Raw genomic sequence first — 23,934 nt, 5'->3', positions numbered from 1 at the left:
ATCAAGTAGTTTGATTTATATTTAATTCTGCTGAGCAGTTGGTGATGGACATTCATCTTTAAAAAGTATTACTTTTCTAGGAGTTGCAAATTTTGGCAGTCTGGTTCCTACCATCACAGAATCCATTTTATTTTTGTATATATGATCCAAAGATCAGTTTCATTCCTAATTTTTATTTGGTATTGTATTCTATCAACTGCATAAATGATGTTTTTCTTTTACCAGGAAGATTATGTAATGAAACTTCACAATTTACATATTCTCACATTTACTTCCCCATATAATTTCTTACTGAGAGACCTTACATTACATCAGTGACAGTATTACTGTAGTGCTTGGGAGCCTGGACTTTGGAGTCAGATGAAATAAGTTTAATCTCTTATTTCCTGTGTATTTGTTAAGTTAATCTAAATAAAGACAATTTAAACTTTTTGTTAATTTATTTTATTTATTTATTTTTAGAGGGAAGGAAAAGGAGGGAGAAAGAGGGAGAGAAACATCAATGTGTGGTTTTTCCTTGTGCGCCCCCTGTCAGGGATGTGACATGCAACCCAGGCATGTGCCCTGACTGGGAATCGAACCAGCGACCCCCCTGGTTCGCAGGCTGGTGCTCAATCCACAGAGCCACACCAGCTGGGGCAAAACTTTCTGTTAATTTTTTAAAGTGTCTCACTGTGCTTAAAGAATTTTGTGATACAGTGCATGTAAATTGCTTAGCATGGGTTCTGGCTCATGGTAAGCACTCAATAGGTAATAATATTAGTAACTTATATGAACAGTAGCCATTACTATTATTGTTTCTTAAAACATGAGTAAACTTACAAGCAATTTTTATTATGAAAGTCAGCTTGAAAACAAGCAGTTCTGCAGGATGACCTAATATACATTAAATATAATTTGTGTCCTCCTCCTGAAGAGCCTTACTAGTTAAGTAGCCTTAAAGGTGGTAGACTCTCTCCTAGATTGATGTCCAAGTCTGCACTGAGCATGGCCCTTTGATGCATGAATTACCTGGTCTTCTCTGATTATTTGTAATGAGAAAAATATGTTGTGACTGTCTCATTCATTACTTTTCATATGTTTTGTTGTTGCTAGTACATCTGAGTAGCTACTAATTTTTTTTGATTTACATTTTATTATTGTGTGAAAGAACTTACTTTTCCCACATTCCAACTCTCAGAAAAGTCTATGCTTGGTGTAGCCTCACTGTCATGCTCAAATATTTCAACCAAAGGCAGTGTTTGTAGGTAACTTTTCTTTTTTCTTTTCTTAAACAATATGTGTGTGTGTGTGTGTATGTATATATATATATATATATATATACTGTATGCTTAGTCATGTGAGTGTTATTTCATTTTCCTAACAGAATTCAGCCCAGATGCCTCCGTATGCCTTGGGGAAATCATTGAGGCCCTCAGCTGAAATGATTGAGACTACCAATGACTCAGGCAAAACGGAACTTTTCTGCTCTATTAATTGCTTATCTGCTTACAGAGTTAAGACAGTTATTTCTTCGGGTAATGTTTAAATTCGATACATTTATAGATTTAGTAACTATTGAAGAAGAATGTAATGGTTTTTCTTTCATTTTGTTTTAAACTAAATTTATCTATATGGTTAAATAAAAACACAAGATTGTTTTAGTTTCACAGAACTGATATTTTTAAAAGTTTTTATTTTATTTTTTATTTTTTTAAAAGATTTTATGTATTTATTTAGAGAGAGAGGGGAAGGGAGGGAGAAAGAGAGGGAGAGAAACATCAATGTGTGGTTGCCTCTTGCATGCCACCTACAGGGGATCTGGCTCACAACCCAAGGCATGTGCCCTGACTGGGAAACAAACAGATTGGCACTCAGTCCACTAAGCCATAGCAGCCAGGGCTCAAAGAACTGATGTTTAAGTGAAAGTAGTTTTTCACAGATTTCCTTGGTTGAGGTATTTCTTCTGTAGTTTCATATATGAAAAGAAAAAAAAAACCCACTTAACTTTCAAGTTAGTTTTTGTGTAAATAGGACTTAATTGAGGAAGTTCTAGTTAGCTTTACAGGTTATTATAAAGTTCCTTGATTTTTGTTTTGTATATTATTATTTGTGTTGTTATTCTAACACATTTTTGTATTATTTGCCCATCTGTGTAACTTCTCCATTCGTTTCTATTTTTTGTTACCAAGGTGTCCAGGTTTTGTGTCATAGTTGTAAAACCTCAGCAATCCTGCAGTATCACCTAGCTATGTCCAATGGAACTATATATAGCTTCTGCAGCTCCGGTTGTGTGGTGGCTTTCCAGGTATGACCTAAGGTACTTTACCCCTGCAGTTCTCTTAGGCATTGGTCTATGGCAAAATGTTAACTGCTGAAGGTCCATACTTATAAAAGATTAAATTTAAGTTAGGAAAAAATTCTGTCCAACTGTGGAAGCTAGGATATGGTTTGGATACGTGGTATGGTGATGTGTTCATGTGTCCCTTCCTCTCATCCTGGGCCAGATACATAATGATGCCTGGCATGGAATCGTAAGCCTTCACTTGTTACATTCTGCTCATGCTCAGAGAAGGTCAAGTTTAGTGATCCTCCAGGGTGGAATGATGTCTGAGGCAGTGTTCCTGGTACTAGGGACAAAGACACTGCTGGTGGCCACTGTGCTCTTCATTGCCATTAGAGGCTGGTTGTGATGGAGCGTAGGTGGAGGGGTATCTTGGGGGAAAGGAGAGGCCTGCTCTAATTTATTAGGGTCATATGTACTAGAGGTCTTTGTCTGGAAAGCCTGCATTTCTCAGTCTTCCTATTCTGGAAGTATGCCATTTAAGCTCTTTCTGTGTACTGTTTTATACATTTTAAAGAAATGTTGCATGGGAGTTAATTTATTAGAATGAGAAAATGAAAATTACCAAGTTCCATTATTTCTCAATTGTTAAAAATTTTTACCTTCTTTGTGTTCATTTAGACTGTATTTAACAAGCCAAAAGGAACAAACCCCTCAGCTGTGCCCCTGTCTCAGGGCCAGCTGAGCCCACTCTCCCGGGCAGCAGTGTCGGCAGGTGGAGGCAACACCTCCGGGGTTTCCCCCGGCTCTGTCAGTGGCTCTGCTGCAGCTGGTCTCCAGTCTCTTGCTACGTGGTCCCAGCAAGTTGCTTCAACCCATGCAGTTGTTAAACTCAAGTGTCAGCACTGTAACCATCTGTTTGCCACAAAACCAGAACTTCTTTTCTACAAGGTAAAGAGATTATGAAAGGAATTGAATAAAAATTTATCCAATCCAAGCATTTTTGTCTCTTCATCTTTGACAATCACTTAATTTGCTTTGAAATGAGAAGGAAAAGGATTTTTTAAAGATAATGCAACTGTTTAATTAGGTCTTAATGATTGTTCTTTCTCTTCAGGGTAAAATGTTTCTGTTTTGTGGCAAGACTTGCTCTGATGACTACAAAAAGGAGAATAAAGTTATAGCAATGTGTGACTACTGTAAACTACAGAAAATTATAAAGGAGACTGTACGATTCTCAGGGGTTGATAAGCCATTCTGTAGTGAAGGTAAAGAAAGAAGTTCAGTTTTATCCACAGGACATGTGGTTGTTACAAAATAATCATTATGAGGTGGGCTGTTTATCCACAGTTTTCAAGAAATTTTTGTTTTACGAGGTTTAATTTGAAGCTTTTATTTTATTTATTATTATTTTTATTTGTCTGAAGGAGACTGGCAGCTTTATTATTTAATTATACTGCTAATTAACCTTCAAATAATTTGAAGCTTTTAATTGAGTTTATGTTTAACTCACTTTAAAGTTTATCTTTTTTAATGTTACAGTAATCTTAGTTAAAAAAAACCTTTGAAATATAAATAGATCAATGATATAGTATAGAGCAGGAGCCCCCAAACCCTGGGGTCCACAGCTATTAGGAACTGGGCCATATAGCAGGAGGTGAGCTTTTATGTAATGCACTGAAACATCCCCAAACCGTCCTCCCCACCCCGGTCTGCAGAAAAATTGCCTTCCATGAAACCATTCCCTGGTGCCACAAAGGTCGGGGACCCCTGGTATAGAGTACAGAAAATCTCTTCATAAGTAGAGCTACGACTTCAGAGATCTTTTTCTTCTTCCACCCATTTGTGAAGAAGGTACTTAAGCAGTTTTGGCTCCTTGGCTTAGGAAACTTGCATGCCACTTATGTTTCTGAATATAGATGGCCTAATATTTAGAGGGTATGTAAAAGGTGATAGGAGTTTGTTTTGTGACTGTAGAGACTGTTCTTTAACCTAGAGGCAAATAATTGTGTCCAGTATTTAGGAATTAACTTAAAGTTGGCATCTAAGACTGCAGAGTCTCACTTTATGTCCTTCAAGTTAATGTAAATTTAATGTTTCTTCCCTTCATCCTTTCTGGTTCTTAGTTTGCAAATACCTCTCTGCTCGTGACTTTGGAGAACTCTGGGGAAACTACTGTAGGATGTGCAGTTATTGTTCACAGACATCCCCTAATTTGGTAGAAAACCGATTGGAGGGCAAGTTAGAAGAGTTTTGTTGTGAAGATTGCATGTCCAAATATACAGTTCTGTTTTATCAGGTAAATATAATATACCTCTTTGGCTTTCTGAAGTTTGTAAAAATTATTTTGTGTTTCAAATATGTTCAGATTATGTGAATAAAATTTTGTGTTTAGAACTGGGTAAAATGAACTATGGGTCCCTGAGCAAGATCCAGTTGATTATAAACTTGAAATCTTCAAGGTAAAGAGGATAGAATTTCTGGAGACTTTGTTGTTATTCAAGGGTATGTTCATTTTAAATTTTGCTTTTTTATATGGAGTTTTTTCAAGTTAGAACTTTTCATAGTTAAGTTGCCTTACGACTCTCTCATACAGAAGGTTACTCTGAGGAATTTGAAGTCAGACCTTGTTCTTATTTCATAGGTCAAATAACTATGACAGACCTCCTTACCCACCTCCTTTTTTAAAAAAGGCCTTTTTTTTTTGAAAGGCTAACAATGAAAGCTACAATTAATTGAACCGCTAATACATTTTCAGTGCTTTATAAGTGTTTAATTCCCACCAGAATCCCAAGAGGTAGGTATATTATTGCCAGCTTAAAAATAAGGAAAAAGAGTAAGTAACATGTCCTTAAAGAAGCTGACAGATTGACAGCTAGACAGCACCTATATCACTCCAGTGAAGTCATCTGTTTACTTGTCTCCCTAACTCCCAAAATACAATCTTCTTTAGGAGAGGTATATGTCTTTTCATAATTATATTAATATGACCAGGACCTATCTTAGCGCTCAAGACCAAGAATCCCTCATTAGATATTTGCTGAGTGACTCAAAGCCTTTATGACTCCAAAGCCCTTATTCTTCCTACTGCAATATACTGCCTCTTAACCTTTCAGAAGTAGAACCTATCTCTAGATTTCTTCATTGGTAATTTGGGAAACAGGAGATCAACTTTCATACTCTCTTAGTTGAGGGTATCTATGTGAAACAATTAAAAATATATATTTTTTCTTTTTTTAAAGTATATTTAATTGATTATGCTCTTATAATTGTCCCAGTTTTTCCCCCTTAGCCCCCTCCTCCTAGGTCCCTCCTTCCCTCCAACATTTCTGCTTAGTTCATGTGTCCATGGGTTGGGCATGTAGGTTCTTTGGCTTCTCCATTGCCTATATTGTTCTTAACCTGCTCCTGTGTATTTTGTACCTACCTAGTTATGCTGCTTATTCCCTGTACCTTTTTCTTCATTTTCCCCCTTCCTCCTCCCAGCTGATAACCCTCCAAATGATCTAACCCTCCAAATGATCTCCATATCTATGTTTCTATTCCTGTTCTAGTTGTTTGCTTAGTTTGTTTTTTAGATTCAGTTGTTGATGGTTGTGAGTTTGTTGTCATTTTAATGTTCATACTTATATTTTTCTTAAATAAGTCCCTTTAACATTTCATATAATAAGGGTTTGGTGATGATGAACTTCTTTAGCTTTACCTTGTCTGGGAGGCACTTTATCTCTCCCTCAATTCTAGATGATAGGTTTGCTGGATAGAATAATTTTGGTTGTAGGTCCTTGCTTTTCATAGTTCATACTAAGGACTTTGTATAGTTCTTGCCATTCCCTTCTTGCCTGCAAAATTTCTCTTGAGAAATCAGTCTACAACCATACCACCCTGAACGCACACGATCTCCTCTGATCTCAGACGCTAAGCAGGGTTGGGCCTGGTTAGTACTTGGATGGGAGAAATCAGCTGATAGTCTTATGGGGACTTCTTTGTAGGTAGCTCTCTGCCTTTCTCTTACTGCTTTTAAGATTCTCTCTTTATCTTTTATCTTTTGCATTTTAATTATGATGTGTCTTGGTGTGGACCTCTTTGGGTTCAGCTTGTTTGGGATTCTATGTGTTTCCTGGACTTGTATGTCTACTTCCTTTGCCAAATTAAGGAAGTTTTCTTTCATTATTTTTTTTAAGTAAGTATTCAGTTTCTTGCTCTTCCTCTTCTCCTTTTGGCATCCTTATGATTCAGTTGTTGGCCCTTTTGGAGATGCCCCAGAGTTGTCTTAAACTCTCCTCATTTTTTTGAGTTCTTGTTTCTTCATTTTATTCTGGTTGAATGTTTATTTCTTCCTTATGTTCCAAATCATCAGTTTGAATCGGGCTTCCTTGCCTTCACTGTTGGTTTCCTGTGGGTTTTTCTTTATTTCCCTTAGTAGAGCCTTCATTTTTTTCTCTTATGCTTTTGCTGTATTCAGTGAGATCTTTGAGCATCTTGGTCACCTGTGTTTGAACTCTGCATCTGATAGGTTGTCTATCTCTGCATCGCTTAGTTCTTTTTCTGCAGTTCTGTTTTGTTCTTTCATTTGGGCCATATTTCTTTGTCTCCTGATTTTGGCAGCCTCCCTGTATCTGTGTACTAGGAAGAGCCACTTGGATTCTGTTTCAGTGCTCCTGTTAAGTCGTGTGGGGCAGAGCCTTGGGCATTTGCCTGCGCTGGCCAACTGTGTCTCTGTGTGTCGGGGAAGGGTCAAAGAGGGGACAGTCCCATTGCTGGCTGATTTGTAGGGGCTTGCCTGGCCCTCGCCCTGTGTCCAGCCACTATACCCATTTCCCATATGCAACTGATGTTCCTCCAGCTGCCGTCCTGGTTGTGGTTCCCAGGGTGGGTAGGTTTGCTTATGTACCAGGAGTTTCTTCCCCCACCCCAGTCTCCACTGGGTTTATAGCCAGAAGTTACTCGTCTTTATTTTTTCTGGCCCTGGAGCCCTGGTCTGCACAGTCTGGCCTGGGGCTGGACTCGTTTGCTCACAAAGTGCCCACCTGATTTTTATCCACCATATGTGAACGTGGGGCTGCTCATTGTCTCCCGCTGCCTGCTGCCACACCAAGTCCTCCCTGCTCAGATTCCCCGTCACCGCCTCTCATATCTGTCTGGATGAACATAGCTTTTTAAAATTTTTGGCTGTTGCACTTCTGTACAGTTGTAGGTGTTTTTCTGGGTGATTTTCATTTTTAAGTTGTTGTGTTCCTTCTTATGGTTGTGTAATGAGGCAAGGTGTGTCTACCTACACCTCCATCATGCCGGGGACCAAGAATCTATATTTTTAACCACAATATACATTTTTATATTTTAATTGCAGTTTATATTTAATATTATTTTGTACTAGCTTCAGATGCATAGCATAGAGATTAGACAATCATATATTTTACAAAGTGTTCCCCTGATATTTCAAGTACCTGCCTGCTACTGTGCAGAGTTATTACAATATTATTGACTATTCTCTATGCTGTACTTTACATCTCCATGACTATTTTATAACTACCATTTTGTGCTTCTTAATCCCTTTCCCTTTTTCACCCAGTCCTCCAACATCCCTCTCCTCTGACTGCCATCAGTGTGTTCTCTCTATATGTGTGTCTGTTTCAATTTTGTTCATTTATTCTGTGCTTTAGATTCTATATATAAATGAAATCACATGATATTTGTCTTTCTCTGACTGACTTATTTCATTCAGCATAACTCTAGGTCCATCCATGCTGTTGCAAATGGTAAGATTTCATTCTTTTTTATGGCTGAGTAATATTCCATTATATATATGTACCACAGCTTTTTTATCCACTCATTTGTTGATGTATACTTGGGGTGCTTCCATGGCTTAGCTATTGTAAATAATGCTGTAATGAACCTGAGGGTGTATATATTCTTTCTAATTAGTATTTTGGGTTTCTTTGAATAAATGCCCAAAAGTAGAAAAGTGGGTCATAAGGCAGTTCCATTCGTATATTATGAAAATTTTCTGAGGAGCTCCTATACTGTTTTCCATTTACATACCCACCAGCAGTGAGGGTCCCCTTTTCTCTATGTCCTCACCAACACTTGTTTGTTGATTTATTGATGATAGCCATTCTGACAGGCGTGAGAATGATGTCTTCATTGGACTCTGAATATCTTACTGATGATTAGTGATGTTGAGCATCCTTTCATATGTTTATTGTCCATCTGCATGTTCTCTTGGGAGAAGTGTCTATTCTTACTGATGATTAGTAATGTTGAGCATCCTTTCATATGTTTATTGTCCATCTGTATGTTCTCTTGGGAGAAGTGTCTATTCAGGTCCTTAGCCCATTTCTTAATTGGATTGTTTGCTTTTCTGGTGTTGAGTTCTTTATAAATTTTGGACGTTAACCCCTTATTGGATGTATCATTGGTAGAAGTCTTACATTTTGTGATCGCAACTGATTCATGTTATTTTTTAATTTTTTTATTGTTTTAAGCCTATCCTCTCTTACATTTCTTTCTCAGATGGCCAAGTGTGATGCTTGTAAACGACAGGGTAAGCTAAATGAGTCCGTAAAATGGAGAGGAGACATCAAACATTTTTGTAACCTGTTCTGTGTTTTGGAGTTTTGTCATCAACAAACTACAAATGACTCTGATTCACAAAGTAAAGGTAAAATTAATGGGATCTTTGTGTCAGTGCTAGGATATAATATCGGCATACACAGTTGTAAATAATATAATAAAAACAAAATTTCCCTGCATTCAGATAGCCTGAATTTCCTTAAATTTTCTGGTAGGAAACCTTAAAGATTGCCCTTGAGGGAAAATTAATCCTGATGCTTTTTGCTGTCATAATCAAACACACCAAGAATAATAAATATAGAAACACTAATCTTATAGGAAAATTAGATTTAATTGCTTTTGTTTGACTCTATCTGTATATAAATAACCACACTAGGGATATATGCTATTCAGTTAATAAACTAGAAATAAAAATAGAAAATTAGAGAAGACAAAGAGAGAGGATATAGCGTGTTAATATAGTTGCTGTGACTGGCATAAGATTTGATCCAGAGCTTGTTTGTAGCCAAGGAAAAAAGAACAACACATTAATTATATCAGAAAATAAAGTAGACCAGTTCTTCATGGGTAGCAATGTTTTTCTTGGCTAAGAATAAAATAATTTTGCAAGTAGGACAGCTAATGTGGTCAAAATATCCATATGAATAGATAGATAGATTGCATATTTTTAAAGTAGTTCCCTGAAGTACAACTTCTCTGAGTTAGATTAAAAACGTTTGATATTATGTTCTCTGATCAAAGCCTGCAGTGCTGCTAAATTGACAGAGTCCATGTGCTTTGGCTCCTTACAGTCTGGCTCTTGTTTGCCTTTGCAATCTTAATAATCATCATCTTAACCCAGATATGCCTTCTAGCTAATATTTTTTATCATCTGTTCCCTGAGATTAGTCAGGTGGGTGGTAGAATTTTCACTCTGTGACATAGGTTAACAAAACTGGTGTTCTTATGTGAATGGACACCTATGTTACCTACTTACTTATAAATAAAATTGTCATGTCAAATTTTTATTTAAAGCAGCACAGGTGTAGAAGTTTTAATATTTTTCACACATAGAAAAGCCCAACTAAACCTAAAGATAAGACCTTTTATTTTTATTTGTTAAATACCACTTGAAGTTTATAATTTTAGAGAATCAGCCTCTCTTTAAGTCCTAATGAACACTAATCTGACCAGTATCACCCAATCCAACATTATACATAGTTAGATATTTGCATTGCATCTTGAAAATTTAGTTGTTATATGGTTTTGTGAATGTGTGTATGTGATACCCTTTCGTTTATACTAGGTCTTACCTTTTTATTTTAAGCAGCAAATATTTCTAAAGCACCAACTACTTCAATGGAGCTGCCTTCTGCAAAGACAAATACAACACCAGTTATAACCTGTGTGGTGTCATTAGCAAAAGTATCTCCTGCCCAGTCCACAGGGAACACTAACAGTGTTTTAAAAGGTATGACTTGGCATAAAGGCATTTGTTTAGACTGTGGAAATGAGGGTTGTCTAGTGTGTGCAGCTGTTATTAGTAATATTTATACTTATATTGGGAAACATGCTCCTCTGTCTTGAAGGGAAGTGTGGTAGCAAGTAGGGTAGAATGGAGAGGGAAGGAAGTGGCATGTGTGGTTTATTTTTTTAAGAATGCAAATAATTTTAATATAGCTGCCTTTATCACCAGAGATTCTAGTATGGTAGGATGGGATTGCAGCTCAGGAATCCTTACCTTTACCAAGAACTCCAAGTGATACTGAAGCTGAGTATTTTTGGGCCATTTTTGAGAAGTTCTGGACTAGACTCTAGATCACCTTAATGAGAAGAAAGTAACTTCTTGGTTTCAGTGTGTACTTTTGTATATTCTACACATAATAATGTATGTTTTAATTTACAACAGATGCAGTTACTACAGAGGCAGCAAAGATCATCGAAGATGTAAGTTTAATTGTTAATATTTGCCTGCTAATGCTACTTTATTTTTATTTTGGATATAGCCTTCTATATATATATATATATCTGAGTACATTTCTGTTTACAGCTTAGTCTTTAAAAAAGTGGAGTAATATATTATTCATTAGTTTTTGTTTTCAGATCTTAAAATTACATTATTAATAAGAATGCATTTCTGATTTATTATTTGTGTGGTGCCTTAATTTCTTTAAATACTTGTTAATTCCATCTGTTTATTTTTCTCTTTTACTACATTCAAGTCATTTCCTTTTAGACTAGAAAGTCTCTTGAAAAAGTTCAGTATAGTGTCATTGTATGCATCTTTGAATTATGCCAGGCTGAAAATAGTGCAAAGTGAAAATATTTAAACCCCACTTTATGTCTCAAATTTGAAATATTGTAAAAATTCCCAAAATTAAAAGAATTTGGATAAAATGCATAATTTCAAATCTGGCAGGCTGAAAGGGTTACAAACTATGTCATTATTGTCTTATGTCAGCATCACTTGGCAGGAAAACAAAATTCCCATCACTTTTTATCAATATCACATGAACCTAATGTCTTAGATCTTAGGTTAATGTTTTTGGTGACTGTGAACTGCTCTCTTAACATTTGCTGTTGATACAATTCAAAATCATTTTTTATATCAAATAACTGTCATTCAGATTCATTAAAGTGATGGTGCTAAAAAGTGTGCCCAGAATTTAATAAATTTGGAACAGAAGTTAAATGTGATAAAACTCTGTGAAGGTTGCCAGACTACTGCTGCGATATCTCATCCTGTTAATTTAGGAGAGTACATCCTGCAGAATATTAGAGATAATGCTCATAAAAACCAAAGCACCAGTAAAGCAGGTACACCCTTTAGTTCACAAAATGATCTTATAACCAGGCAAGGATAATGGAATAAATGGGTAAAACTGTGGTAACACAGCTCTAAGATCAGTGATGACATAATGCACCCCTAAGGTCAAGCTATCATCTATGCTAAGGCATGAAGTATTTTGTTAAAGATTTTATTTATTTAGAGAGAGGAGAAGGGAGGGAAAAAGGGAGAGAAATATCCATGTGCAAGAGAAACATCAGTCAGTTGCCTCTTGTATGCCCCCTTTTGGGGACCTGGCTTGCAACCTAGGCACGTGCCCTGACAGGAATCGAACTGGTGACGTTTACATTTGCAGGACGACACCCAGCCCACTGAGCCACACCAGTCAGGGCATGAAGTAATTTTGATGATTTGAAAGGAGGTGACAAGTGAAACAAAAAGGTTTACTACAAGTCATAGCTGGTTTTCTGAATTTATTTTATTAAAAATCATTTTATTGTTTATGCTATTACACGTGTCTCAATTTTCCCCTCTTTGCCCCCCTCCATCTATCCTGCCCTGGTTTTCCAATTTTAAAGCCCACCAAGGTATTAAGAATATAAACATGAGCAGGCAAGCGATATATCTGCTAACTCCAAAGCTATCAAACATTTCAAATGTACCATAATTTAAAGAGGCTTTAACTTGGAAGGCAACATAACCCCTGCTAATAAAGAATGTGCAAGTGGTAAAGAAGGTAAATTTGTACAAGGTTGATGAAGGGGATGTTGAAATTTTGCTTAGGTTGATCCCCATGAATTAATAAAGGAAGCCTTGCTAGAATTAGAAAAATAAAGGTCCTGTGGAGTCAGATCTCTGACAGTGGCCACAGGATTGGGGTGGTCGGCACGTGGGCAGTCGGGGCTGTGGTGGCGAAGGGACGGGAAAGGCAGCCTTCCTGGCAGGGCCGCGGGAGCAGGGAGGGCCACACACTAGTCTGGCCCTGCCCTGAAGCCCATTGCGCGGCGGGCCTCCGGGCTGCGGGCCTCCCCAGGGGCTGCGGCTCTGGCCTCCAGTGTAGGCCTTAAAGCGCCTGTAGTCTTTTGAAGCACTTGGACATCTCCAAAGTAGCTCTGTGGAAACTAAAACATTTGGTAATTGGGGAGACACATTGTGGGTTTGGAAACCTAACCGAAGCCTTCAGTAAATCTTGCAGTGTTTTGACATTTCCAAAGTGTTTTGGCATCTCTGAAACAGAGAACTGTGGTGGGCAGTGGAAAGAAGAGGGAAAGGTGCCAATGGCGTGGGAGCTGCCCAAGGTCAAGTATCACTGGAGCAGCATGTCGGATGGGTGTTCCTGCAGGTGCAGTGACAGGGCCTCCACCAGACGGCCAGCTCATAGCTCTGTGTCACATCCAGGAGAGGCCAGCAGCCCCAAGTGCGTGAAAGCCCAGGAGGAGGATGATATGGCCTGCACATTGAGGTTGTCCTGGGACTCCTCCAGCTGGAAAAATGTCTCCTCCTCATCCTATTCCCATTCCTCTGGCACAGGTGTGGAGAGGGCTGTTCCAGTGGCTGCCTGATTCGGAGCATATGGTGGTTCCTTCTGTGCCCTGCCAACTTCTCTCTAGAAGAAATGGCTTTTTAGAGGAGAAACCTGCAGCCTTAAGGTTAATTCCAAAGACAGTCCTTGTGATTCCATGAACGTTTGAGTTAAAATGATACAATTGAGGAACCGAACAAGGTTCAGAAAAGGAAGAGGGAAAGACGTTGAGACCAAAGCTCTGTAATGATCTACCTGAAGGCTATCTAGGGCATTCTCGGAGAGTCCATGCCAGAAAGGAAGGGAAATTCTGCCACTAGGGCAAAACCACACATAGGAGAGCATTCTAACTGTGGAGAAGGACCAGCCAAAAGTATCACTGTGTCTCCTCCTCAGAAAGAGAAAGAGTCAGCCCCAGAGATCAGAGTGAAAGGAAAAAAAGGCTGTGCTGGAGAGGAGCAGCGTCTGTGACAGAGGAGTGGAGATATAGCCTTAGGAGAAACCCAGGGAGGAGCCGCTTGGTGATGGAAGGACAATTACTGACACACTCTCCACCCCTGGAGTTTTTGGCTGACTCTGACTCTCCTTTAGAAAGCCGAAAGCCTGGAGAAAGGGAGGCGGTGATAGAGCACGCCTCTTCAGGAAATGACTGGTCCAATGTGGATGAGGTCTCCGCAGTCACTTTCTCCCAGGAGCCTATCTCACCAAAACTTTCTTCTGTTTTTTTAAAAAATTATGTTTTATTGATAATGCTATTACAGTTGTCCCAACGTTTCCCCCTTGGCCCCCCTCCACTCGGCACTCCCCTTTCCCTCAGGCAATCCTTACATCATTGTTCATGGTCATGGGTCTTGTGAATGAGTTCTTTGGCTACTCCTTTTCCTGTACTGTACTTTACACCCCCATGGCTATTCTGTAACTACCTATTTGTACTTAATCCCTTCACCTCTTCCCCCCTTCCCCCACATGCTGCTCCCATCTGGCACCATCAAAATGCTCTCCATATCTATGTTTCAGTCTCTGTTCTTCTTGTTTGCTTAGTTTGTTTTTTAGATTTATTTGTTGATAGGTATGTATTTATTGCCATTTTATTTTCATAGTTTTGATCATCTTAAATAAATCCTTTTAACATTTCATATAATAATGTCATGGTGATGATGAATTCCATATCCATTAGTTTTTTACCTTGTCTGGGAAGCTCTTTATCTGTCCTTTGATTCCAAATAGTATCTTTGCTGGGTAAAGCAATCTTGGCTGTAGGTCCCTGGTTTTCATGACTTTGAATATTTCTTGCCAGTTTCTTTAGAGAAATTAGCTGACAGTCTTATGGGAACTCCCTTTAGGTAACTAACTGCTTTTCTCTTGCTGCTTTTAAGATTCTCTCTTTATCTTTAACCTTTGGCATTTTGATTATGATGTATCTTGGAGTGGGCCTCTTTGCATCCATCTTGTTTGGGATTCTCTGTGCTTCCTTGGCTTACATATCTATTTCCTTCATGAAATTACGGAAGTTTTCTTTCATTTTTTTTTCAAATGGATTTCCAGTTTCTTGCTTCTCCTTCTTGCACCCCTATGATGCACACGTTGGGCCTCTTGAAGTTGTCCCAGAGGCTGTTATGCTTTCCTCATTTTTTTTGAATCTTTTTTCTTCTTGTTCTGATTGGTTGTTTTCTGCTTTCTTATGTTCCAAATTATTGATTTGGTTTTTGTCTTCATCCACTCTACTATTGTTTCCCTTTAAATTGTTCTTTTATCAATTAGTGTATACATCATTTCTGATTGGATTTTTTTTATGCTGTTGAGGTCCTCGGTAAGTTCCTTGAGCATCCTTATAACCAGTTTTTGGAACTCTGAATCTGATAGATTGCTTATCTACTTTTCTTTTAGTTCTTTTTCTGGAGTTTTGATCTGTTCTTTCATTTGGGCCATGATTATTTGTTTCGTCATTTTGGTAGCCTCCCTGTGTTTGTTCCTATGTATTAGGTAGAACTTCCATGACTTAATGTCTTGGTAGCATGGCCTAATGTAGTAGCTGTCCTGTAGGGTCTGGTGGCACAGCCTCCCCATCACCCAAGCTGAACACTTGAGGTGCACCCTTTGTGTGGGCTGAGTACCCCCTCCTCTTGTAGTTGAGCCTTGATTGCTGTTGGCAGGTCAATGGGAGGGATTTACCCAGGCTAGTCAGCTCTAAGGACTGGCTGTGACCACTGATCACCAACCTCAGCCCTCTGTGGAGGATCATCTATGAAGGGGCATGGTAGTGGTGCTCTGATATGGTCTGTAACTGTTCACTGGGTGCACTGGCCTTGAGGTTTCTTGGGTGGTGCAGACCAAGGCCAGCCCTGGCCTGTATTTTGCCCAGGGCCACCCCACATGAGCTATAAGCAGACTGAAATGGCTGGTACTTGTGCTGGGCTTGGAGATTCCCAGGCAAAGCCAAGCTGTGAATCTAACCTGGCTGCTACTTATGCCAGGCCTGGGGTCACTTTGCAATAGGTACAGGGGCTGGGGGTTCACTGAGGCTGGCTGTTGCTTGTTTGAGAGGATTTAGGAAGTTGTGAAGCATGAGCCAAGACCAGCCATTCATATGGAAAAGTGACTGTTAACAGCTTGAGTGGTCCTGTAAGTTGGGTGGGATGCAGTCTCAGGGATCTCCAAGGCAGGGCAGAACAGTTGTTAGCCAGGTTAATGGAGCCTCAGATATGGCACCTGCCTGCCAGCTCTGTGGCTTTTAGAGAGAAGGTTTAGAAAAGGGACAATGGCCTCTGCCCACATTTCTGCTTGGGAGAAAGCTGTCCTCTAGCTCTTGCATTGATGCTGGACACTTCAGTACCTCCCTGTATGCCAATGGTGCCTTTCAAGCTGCTGCCCACTTAGAGGGAATGAGTCCGAGTAAGTCTATGTGTGGGTTCTTTAAGAGGAACTGCTTGAGACTCCAGAAGTTTCTTCCACTGACTCCCACTGGTTTTTCAGCCAGAAGTTATGGGGACTTATCTTCCAGGCACGGAAGCCCAGGCCAAGGGGCCTGATGTGGGTCTGGGACTCCTCGTTCTTGAGATATCCCTTCCGAATCTTATCCACTACACATGGATGTGGGACCAGCCCATTCTGTGTCTCTTTTCCTCTTACCAATCTGGATGGATGTGTTTCTTTAATTCCATAGTTGTCAGACTTCCATTCAACTTGATTTTTGACAGTTCTGAGGATGGTTATTCTATATTTTAGTTGTGATTTTGATGTGGTTGTGTGAGGAGGCGAGCCATGTCTGCCTATGCCGCCATCTTGACTGGAAATCCCACTGAAACTTTCAACAGTTCCAGAGTGTTCTGCCTTTCCTATTGACTATGTCATGTACCCAAATTATTTGAACAGTAGTTCTTGGTGTGACTACACCAGCTATTGGACCAACAGTCCCAGCCTTCTAGCTACCCCTCCATGGGCAGCAGCAGCAATGGCACATTGCCAGCTGGGAGGAGCAACCTGGGCCTTCTGAGCAATTATTTTCTCAGCTCCACAGTGAGCTCTCAAAGCTCTCTGGAGGTGACAGAGGAAAGCAGAGCCTAGAATTCTCACTCATTTCATTTCTAGGAGCTTAGAAGAAGAGCAGGCAAAGGAGAAAAGAACATTCCATGAGGAGACACCACCCCTTTCTTGTGAAGGACATGCATCTAGCACCCTGCCAAAGAGCCATTGGAACCAAACCTAGAGGAGGGTTTCATCAAACCCCATTGTCACTTGGGCATGCTCTATTCCAAGTTGTCATTCAAAGAGACCTTTAACAAGTTAAGAAAAATGTATAGCAGCGCTTTCCCTAAAGAATTTCAGGGCTGCATTTCTGATTTCTCTGACTCTAGGACACTGACAGATTGTCTAAAGGAGGAGCTGTTGAAAGAGGATCTGGTTTGGGGCTGTCACCTTCATTTTGCACATTACTACAGTGAGAGTCACGAAAGAAATCTTTTCCAAGTCTTAAGGCATCCCAAGGCTGTGGCATTTCTGGAGATGGGCTTGGATTACTCTTAAAAATGCACCACGCCTGTCCAAGAAGAGCTCAAGGTAATGGGATTATCTTTAGCTTGCTTACAGTTTTTTTTTAAGTTCTTAGTTTATTAATCCTCTCATGAAAAATCTGCACAATCACCGCAGATAAACTCACAGCACAATCTTGACTCCTCCTGTTTTCCAATCTCCAGCTTACTTTGCCAGCACCACCATTGGCCTTTGCAGCCCCTTTTCTTCATTTTGTTCTCATGTTCCTTTCTCTGTTTTCTTGAGGTCTTCTTACTCATATAGGACAAGTCTTGCAAGTCTACGTTTGGGTTCATTTTCCTTTGTGTAATCCAAGGAATCATAAATCACACCAAACCAGTTGTCTTGCTACCACTAAAATGGGTTCTGAATCCAAATACAAAGATGACATATGGTGTGATCTTACACATTTAGGCTAGTTTTTCCTGTATTTCTGTCATAGGTTCTATTGCCTTTCCAAGGTGAAGAACATCAATGACCATTTGTTTCTGCTGAGGTAGTCCGTTTGTCATGAACTTCCTGCTCCAGATAGTTACTGCGTCATTCATGATGGCAGCCCATTTACTTACAGATTTAATTCTTCTTTTCGTTGTTGAATCTAACAATAGGATTTCTCTATTTTTGGAACTAAAGAATTTAGAATTCCAAAAAATTTTATTGCTTATTCAGACCATCTAGATGTCTCTTGTGAAATTCTTCACAAGCTATTTCTTTCAGCTTTATTATGTAAGGAGTGGGGCAATAGGTACTTTGTGACTTCTTATGGCTAATGATACGTCTAAAAACATTTGTTTTCCATCTTGGAAGCAACAAAAGGAAGAAAGGGAGAAAGAAAGAAAAAGAAAAACAAAGGGAACAGGAAGAGAGCCCTAGCAATTAGCCTGGGTCTTCAGTATGTCAACCAACAGTGAAGTGACTGACATGGGCTTTTGACCTTATTTCAGCAACAGTTGCTATTTTTGAAGAAGATGATCCAGACATGGTTGCTCTTCCCAGGTGGCAAGGCAAAAGATGGACAGTGTGTCTGCATATCAAGAAATCCACAGTGAGCCCTGGCTGGCTGGCTCAGTTGGTTAGAATGTCATCGAAATACGCCAAGATTGCTAGTTCACTCCCTGGTCAGGGCACATACAAGAATTAACCAACCAGTGAGTGGATAAATAAATGAAATGGCAAATCAATGTTTTTCTCTCTCCCTTCTTTCCCAACTCTGTCTCTAAAATCAATAAATTAAAAAAATTTAAAATCCACAATGAAAAGGGGGTGAGGGGAGGTAGAAGAGGGTTATGGGGGGCTAAGTGGTGATAGAAGGAGACTTGACTTGGGGTGGTGAACACACAATACAATATACAGATGATGTATTATAGAATTTTATATCTGAAACCTACATAATTTTATTAACTAATGTCACCCCAATAATTCAATAAAAAAGTAAAAAAGAAATCCATGATGAGAGAAAATACAAACTGTATTAGATTCATTCTTTAGCAGAAGTTTTTCAGGGACTCAGACCACCCTTCATTATAATGTGGAGGGATAGCTTGTCCTAATCTAATACCTCTTAACTCTCCCATTATTTGTGTTATTGGAAGATGATAATGAAACCTTCTATTTAATTACTTTGAGGCAGAATACTACATTAGAACTGTCATTAACTATGTAGTTATTGGCATATTATACACTGTACATTAAACTATATTTTAAAATAACATTGAAGTATATTTTTATAAATCACTGGTATAGAATTAACTTTGTCATTAACCATGTCATTATATAATTAAAGTATTTTATATTATTAATATGTATTATGAAAATATTCCATACTGATTAAAGATTTATGTACTGTGAGAATGCATCCATCCTGTATATATATGGGAGAATTAGTCTTGAGTTCTGCTAGTTGTGAATTATTCAGGGTTTTCAGGAACATCTCTCTCATATTAAATGTGACTGTCCTGTGCAGGTTGGGGCAAAAGTAGGTTTACAGTTGCTCATATGGAAAGTAATACAATAATTAATAAATACTAATACAAGAATAAACCCTGTGCTTCATATACTTACAACTGTAAACCTACTTTTTCCCTACCCCATATGTGTTTTCCATATGTGGAGTCCTTCTATAATTCACTTATAATTCACAGTCATTTAAACTATGTTACAGAATAGCTCTGATTAAAATTTTCAATTTGGTCTAAAATATAATAATAACAAATAGTGTAGTACTCTCATTTTTTTAAAATGACAGTTTCAGAATTTTTTCTTTGTTTCTCTGAGACTTCAGTGTGAATCTCCTTCAAGTTATTTAAATGGTCTTAAATTTAGGGGAATGGTAAGATAGATGTAGGAATGTACAAAGAAGATAATTTGCAAAGGTCAGTAAATTTATTATATAAAGGTCTAGATAGTAAATATTTTGAGCTTTTCAGGACACACAGTGTCTGTTGCAAGTCTTTACCTCTGCCATCTCAGTGTAGTAAGTGTCTGTGTTGCAATAAAACTTTATTTACAGAAACAGGTGGTGGGCTGGACTTGGCCCAGAGCGATATACTTTGCCAACTCCTGCTTTTCTGTGTTCTCACCATCCAGAATTAACCATTGACAGGTTTGGCTTATTTGCTCACAGGTTTTATTTTTTTGGGTTTTTTTTTTTTTTGTCCTACTTTTTTATTTTTGTCCTACTTTTTTATTTTCTTCTTAAAAAAAATCAATCACTTTTCATATTCCTAGATGTAAATGCTATTAGGAGTTCATTGTTCTTTCAGCCCCTTCCTTCCTTCCTTCCTTCCTTCCTTCCTTCCTTCCTTCCTTCCTTCCTTCCTTCTTTCCTTCGGGAGGGAGAAAGAGAGGGAGGGAAATTTGAGTGCGTGGTTGCCTCTCAAGCGCCCCTACTGGGACCTAGCCCACAACCCAGGCATGTGCCCTGACTGGAAAGCAAACCAGTGACCCTTTGGTTCACAGGCCAGCCTTCAATCCACTGAGCCTCACCAGCCAGGGCCATTTCAGACCATTTTTAATTTTTCACATTCATATATACAAGTCCATGGAAAATATTTAACATTATTTTAAAAAATATCCATGTGATACCTAATAGATTTGGTACCTTCCTATTGACTGCTCTATAGTATTATATTGGAGGTAGGCACCACATTTTATTTGTCCATTGCCCAACTAACATTATATTGCTTCTAGTTTTTCACTATTAAAAATCTCTGCTACAGTGAATATCCTTGTAAATGTCTCCTTGGGCACGTGTGCAGGTATTTGTCTAGTGTAGGTATGGAAGAGAGGAATTTTTGGGTCAGATCATATTTGCATTTTTAGGTTTTTGTTTTTTTTAAAAAAGATTTTATTTATTTTTAGAGAGAGAAGAGGGGAGAGAGAAAGACAGTAAGAGAAACATTGATGTGTGAGAAATGATCACTTGACTCTCACATGCTCCCAACTGGGGGCCTGGCCCGCAACCCAGACTTCTCTCCTGGCTGGGAATGGAACCGACTACCTTTCGATTCACAGGCTGGCACTCAATCCACTGAGCCACACCAGCTGGGGCTGCATTTTTAGTTTTTAAATTGCCCAGAAGAGAGCCATTCCAATTTTTATTACCACCAGCAGTTTATGATTGTACTTCTTTCCCACAGCTTCACTATCATTAAAGTGTCAAATTTAAATATTTTCTGTCAATCTGTTTAGTAATATCTTACTGTTATTTTGTTTTGCATGTCACCATTTACAAACACTATGAGTTTGCTTTTATTTCAGTTTCGAACATTTTAATTTTTTAAAAATTTTACTATTTTTAAATTTTCCCCATTTTTGTGTTGAGTTGTCCTTCTGATTGACTTACAAGATTTCTTTATATAGTCTGGGTTTACCCCCTTCCTACTCATCATTTTAATCAACACAAAAATATGCAGTAATGCTTCTTGAAAAAAATCCTTTTTTAACACCCTAGCCCTCTAGCAAATGTCCCATTTCTCTCCTCTGCATTTTGGAAAAACAACTCTAAAGGTGGCCTCTACTTGCCGCCTCCATTTTCTTATGTTATCTTTCCTTAGCTCACTCTAGTCAGGCTTTTGTCTGCCTCACTTCACTGAAACTGCTCATGAAAGTCACTATCAGTTTCTATTTTTGCCACAGTCATTGGTCAGTTTTCAGTTTTCATTCCCCTCATCTTTTCAGTAACAGTTGATACAGTTGATCTTTCCTTTCTTCTTGAAATACATTCTTCAACTGGAAATATGATTCTCCAGGTCATCATTATTGTCCCTTTTCTTAATCTACATAATTCCTATAGAACTCATACATTCTTGTGGTTTTGAACACCTAGGTGGTGGCTAATTCCCAGTTTTATTTCTTTTGCCCTGACCTCTGAGTTCCAGATTCATGTGCCCAACTGCCTGCTGGACATTTAGATGATTAATAGCGCTCTCAAGCAGTATGTCTACAACAGGACCCTTTAATTCCTCCCAGACTTCCTCTCTGGAGTTCCTTCCTTCCTACCTCCTTAGTCTGAGGCACCAGCATCTTTCTTCCGGGTTATCGCAGTGCCCTACCTGTCTTCCTGCTAACGTTCATGCCCTTGGCAGTTTTTTCTTCATTCTGTTGCCAGGACGATCTTCTTAAAACAAATCAGATTGTGTGACTCCACCTTCAATGAAATTCTGAAAAAGAAGAATAAAGAAGAGGAAGAGGTAGTTTCCAAAATCACAGGAAAATCACAAATTTTATAAAGTTGCATAGTTAAAAAAACATACTGAAGGTGGGCAAACTCAGTAGAAAGGAAGTTCAGAAATAGATCTTAATATATATGGGAATATAGAAATAATAAAAGTGGCATTTTAGGTCAGTAGAGGAAATCTAGATTACTCAATAGTGTTGTCATAACTGAGTAGACATACCGAAAAAAATATGGTTGGATTTCTACCTTACAAATTAAACCCAAATGAACACCAGATGGAGAAAAGACTTAAGTGTAAAAAAAATACTAAAAGTCCTAGGAAAATATGTAGGAAAGAATTTTAATACGGAAGTGGGGAAAATCTAAATATTCTGCAAAACCCAGAAGCTATAAAACATGTGTTAGGGAACTTTACTTTTCAAAGTCAAAAGACAAATGAAAAAATGAAAAGGTTGCAATTCATGTCATTAAAGGCTAGTTTTTTTCTTTTTATATGTAAAGAGTTTTTTATTGAACCATTAAAAAGACCCATTTTCCATTGTGATAACCAGCAGAAGTATGATTAGAGGCTAGGAAATAAAAAATAGTTTTTAGGCATATACAGAGATAATCACCTTCAAAATTAGAGAAGTGCCAGTTAGAACTATAGTTCTATCAGATTGGCAAAGGAAAATATGATGAATAACAGGGCATTTTTACATATTGCTAATAGTTGGTAAAACTGCTACAAAGGGCAATTTAGTTAAAACCTGTTAAAGTTTAAAATTTAACTACCATTTTACTCAGGAACTCAATTTTTAGGAATTTATTTTTCATATTTCACACATTTATGAAATAAAATATGTGCACAGATAATAATTGCAACGTTGTTCATAGCAGAAACTTGAAAACAACCTAATTATTTTATCAGTGATTGGGGCACTGTGAGTTCATCCTGAGTTACTGTACAATACTAATTAGAAAAAAGTAGCCCCCCCTGGGGAGAGCCTGAAGTGCACCCCTCTCCAATCTCACTGTTAGTCGCATGTCACATGGCCTGGCAAGTGGAGTCCCCTGCACAACCATACACTGTGGCTATTGGGACTGTAGTTAAATTAAACGTTACATCCATACATTGGAATACTATGCAGTTAAAAAGAATGAGGCAGCTCTATATGTACATAGAGCAGTCTTACATGTGAGTGAAAAAAAGACACAAAACTGCATAGCATACTGCCATTTCTATTTTAAAAACACGAAACACATGCCTGTACATACGTATAAAATACCTCTGGCAGGCAGGCAATAAACAGATAATAGTGGTGCCTCTGTGGAGAGCTAAATAACTGAGGGAGAGTTTTAAGAGGGAGAATTATTTTTTCAATGTTTACAATTTGAATCTTTTACTTTTATGTCACATGTTACATTACTCATTCAAAAGACACGCATAGAATTTTTTTAAAGATAAAGGATAAAGGAAATGGCAAAAGATATGAATAGAGAGTTCACAAAAGAGGAAACACAAATAATGCTTAACCATGAAAAATATCTAATGACAATACTCTTTAAGAATTTTTTTAATCCTCACTTAAAGATATGTTTATTGATTTTAGAGAGGAAGGGAGAGAGAGAGAAGCAGCGATGTGAGAGAGAAACATTGATCAGTTGCCCCTCGCACACACCCTGACTGGGGACCAAACCCACAACCCAGGTGTGTGCCGACCTGGAATCAAACCCGCATCCTTTTGATGTATTGGAGGACACTCCAACCAACTGAGCCACTTGGCCAGGGCTTATTGAAACCACTATTAGATAATTTTTCACTTACTGAGAAATAGCAAAAAGTCAGATAATACTGTGTTGACTGGAGTGTTGGGAAACAGGCTCACGTACATGGCTGAAGGTCATTTATTTGATGACTTCTATGGAAAGCCGTTTGGCAGTAATATCATAATTAAAATTTGTAATGTACAGATTTTAATATACTTTTGACCCACCAAGCAGTATTTACAAGACCTTATTATACAGATATAATAGCACATGTAGATTTAATTCATGTGTAAGGCTATTTATTACAGCGTTGTTTATAACAGTAAAAGATTTGTAATAGTTAAATGTCCAGCAGC

At 38.4% G+C, this 23,934-nt stretch overlaps 1 protein-coding gene across 1 annotated transcript in view; it reads left to right on the top strand.

Moving 5' to 3' along the window:
• Nucleotides 1-23,934, top strand: part of ZMYM6 (zinc finger MYM-type containing 6) — a 40,438-nt gene that overhangs the window by 9,907 nt on the left and 6,597 nt on the right. Inside the window, exons 7-14 of the mRNA XM_054571945.1 lie at nt 1,367-1,517; nt 2,172-2,287; nt 2,945-3,214; nt 3,381-3,531; nt 4,390-4,562; nt 8,774-8,921; nt 10,143-10,283; nt 10,722-10,759. Coding sequence (XP_054427920.1) covers nt 1,367-1,517; nt 2,172-2,287; nt 2,945-3,214; nt 3,381-3,531; nt 4,390-4,562; nt 8,774-8,921; nt 10,143-10,283; nt 10,722-10,759 — 1,188 coding nt within the window. The remainder of the gene's footprint in view (nt 1-1,366; nt 1,518-2,171; nt 2,288-2,944; nt 3,215-3,380; nt 3,532-4,389; nt 4,563-8,773; nt 8,922-10,142; nt 10,284-10,721; nt 10,760-23,934) is intronic.

The sequence above is a fragment of the Pteronotus mesoamericanus genome, unplaced genomic scaffold (assembly GCF_021234165.1).
Source record: "Pteronotus mesoamericanus isolate MK-2021 breed Mesoamerican mustached bat unplaced genomic scaffold, CSHL_Meso_final contig_221, whole genome shotgun sequence".
Classification (NCBI taxonomy): Eukaryota; Metazoa; Chordata; class Mammalia; order Chiroptera; family Mormoopidae; genus Pteronotus; species Pteronotus mesoamericanus.
The sequence above is the reverse complement of the archived record's forward strand: the minus strand, read 5'-3'. Positions and strand labels throughout refer to the sequence as shown.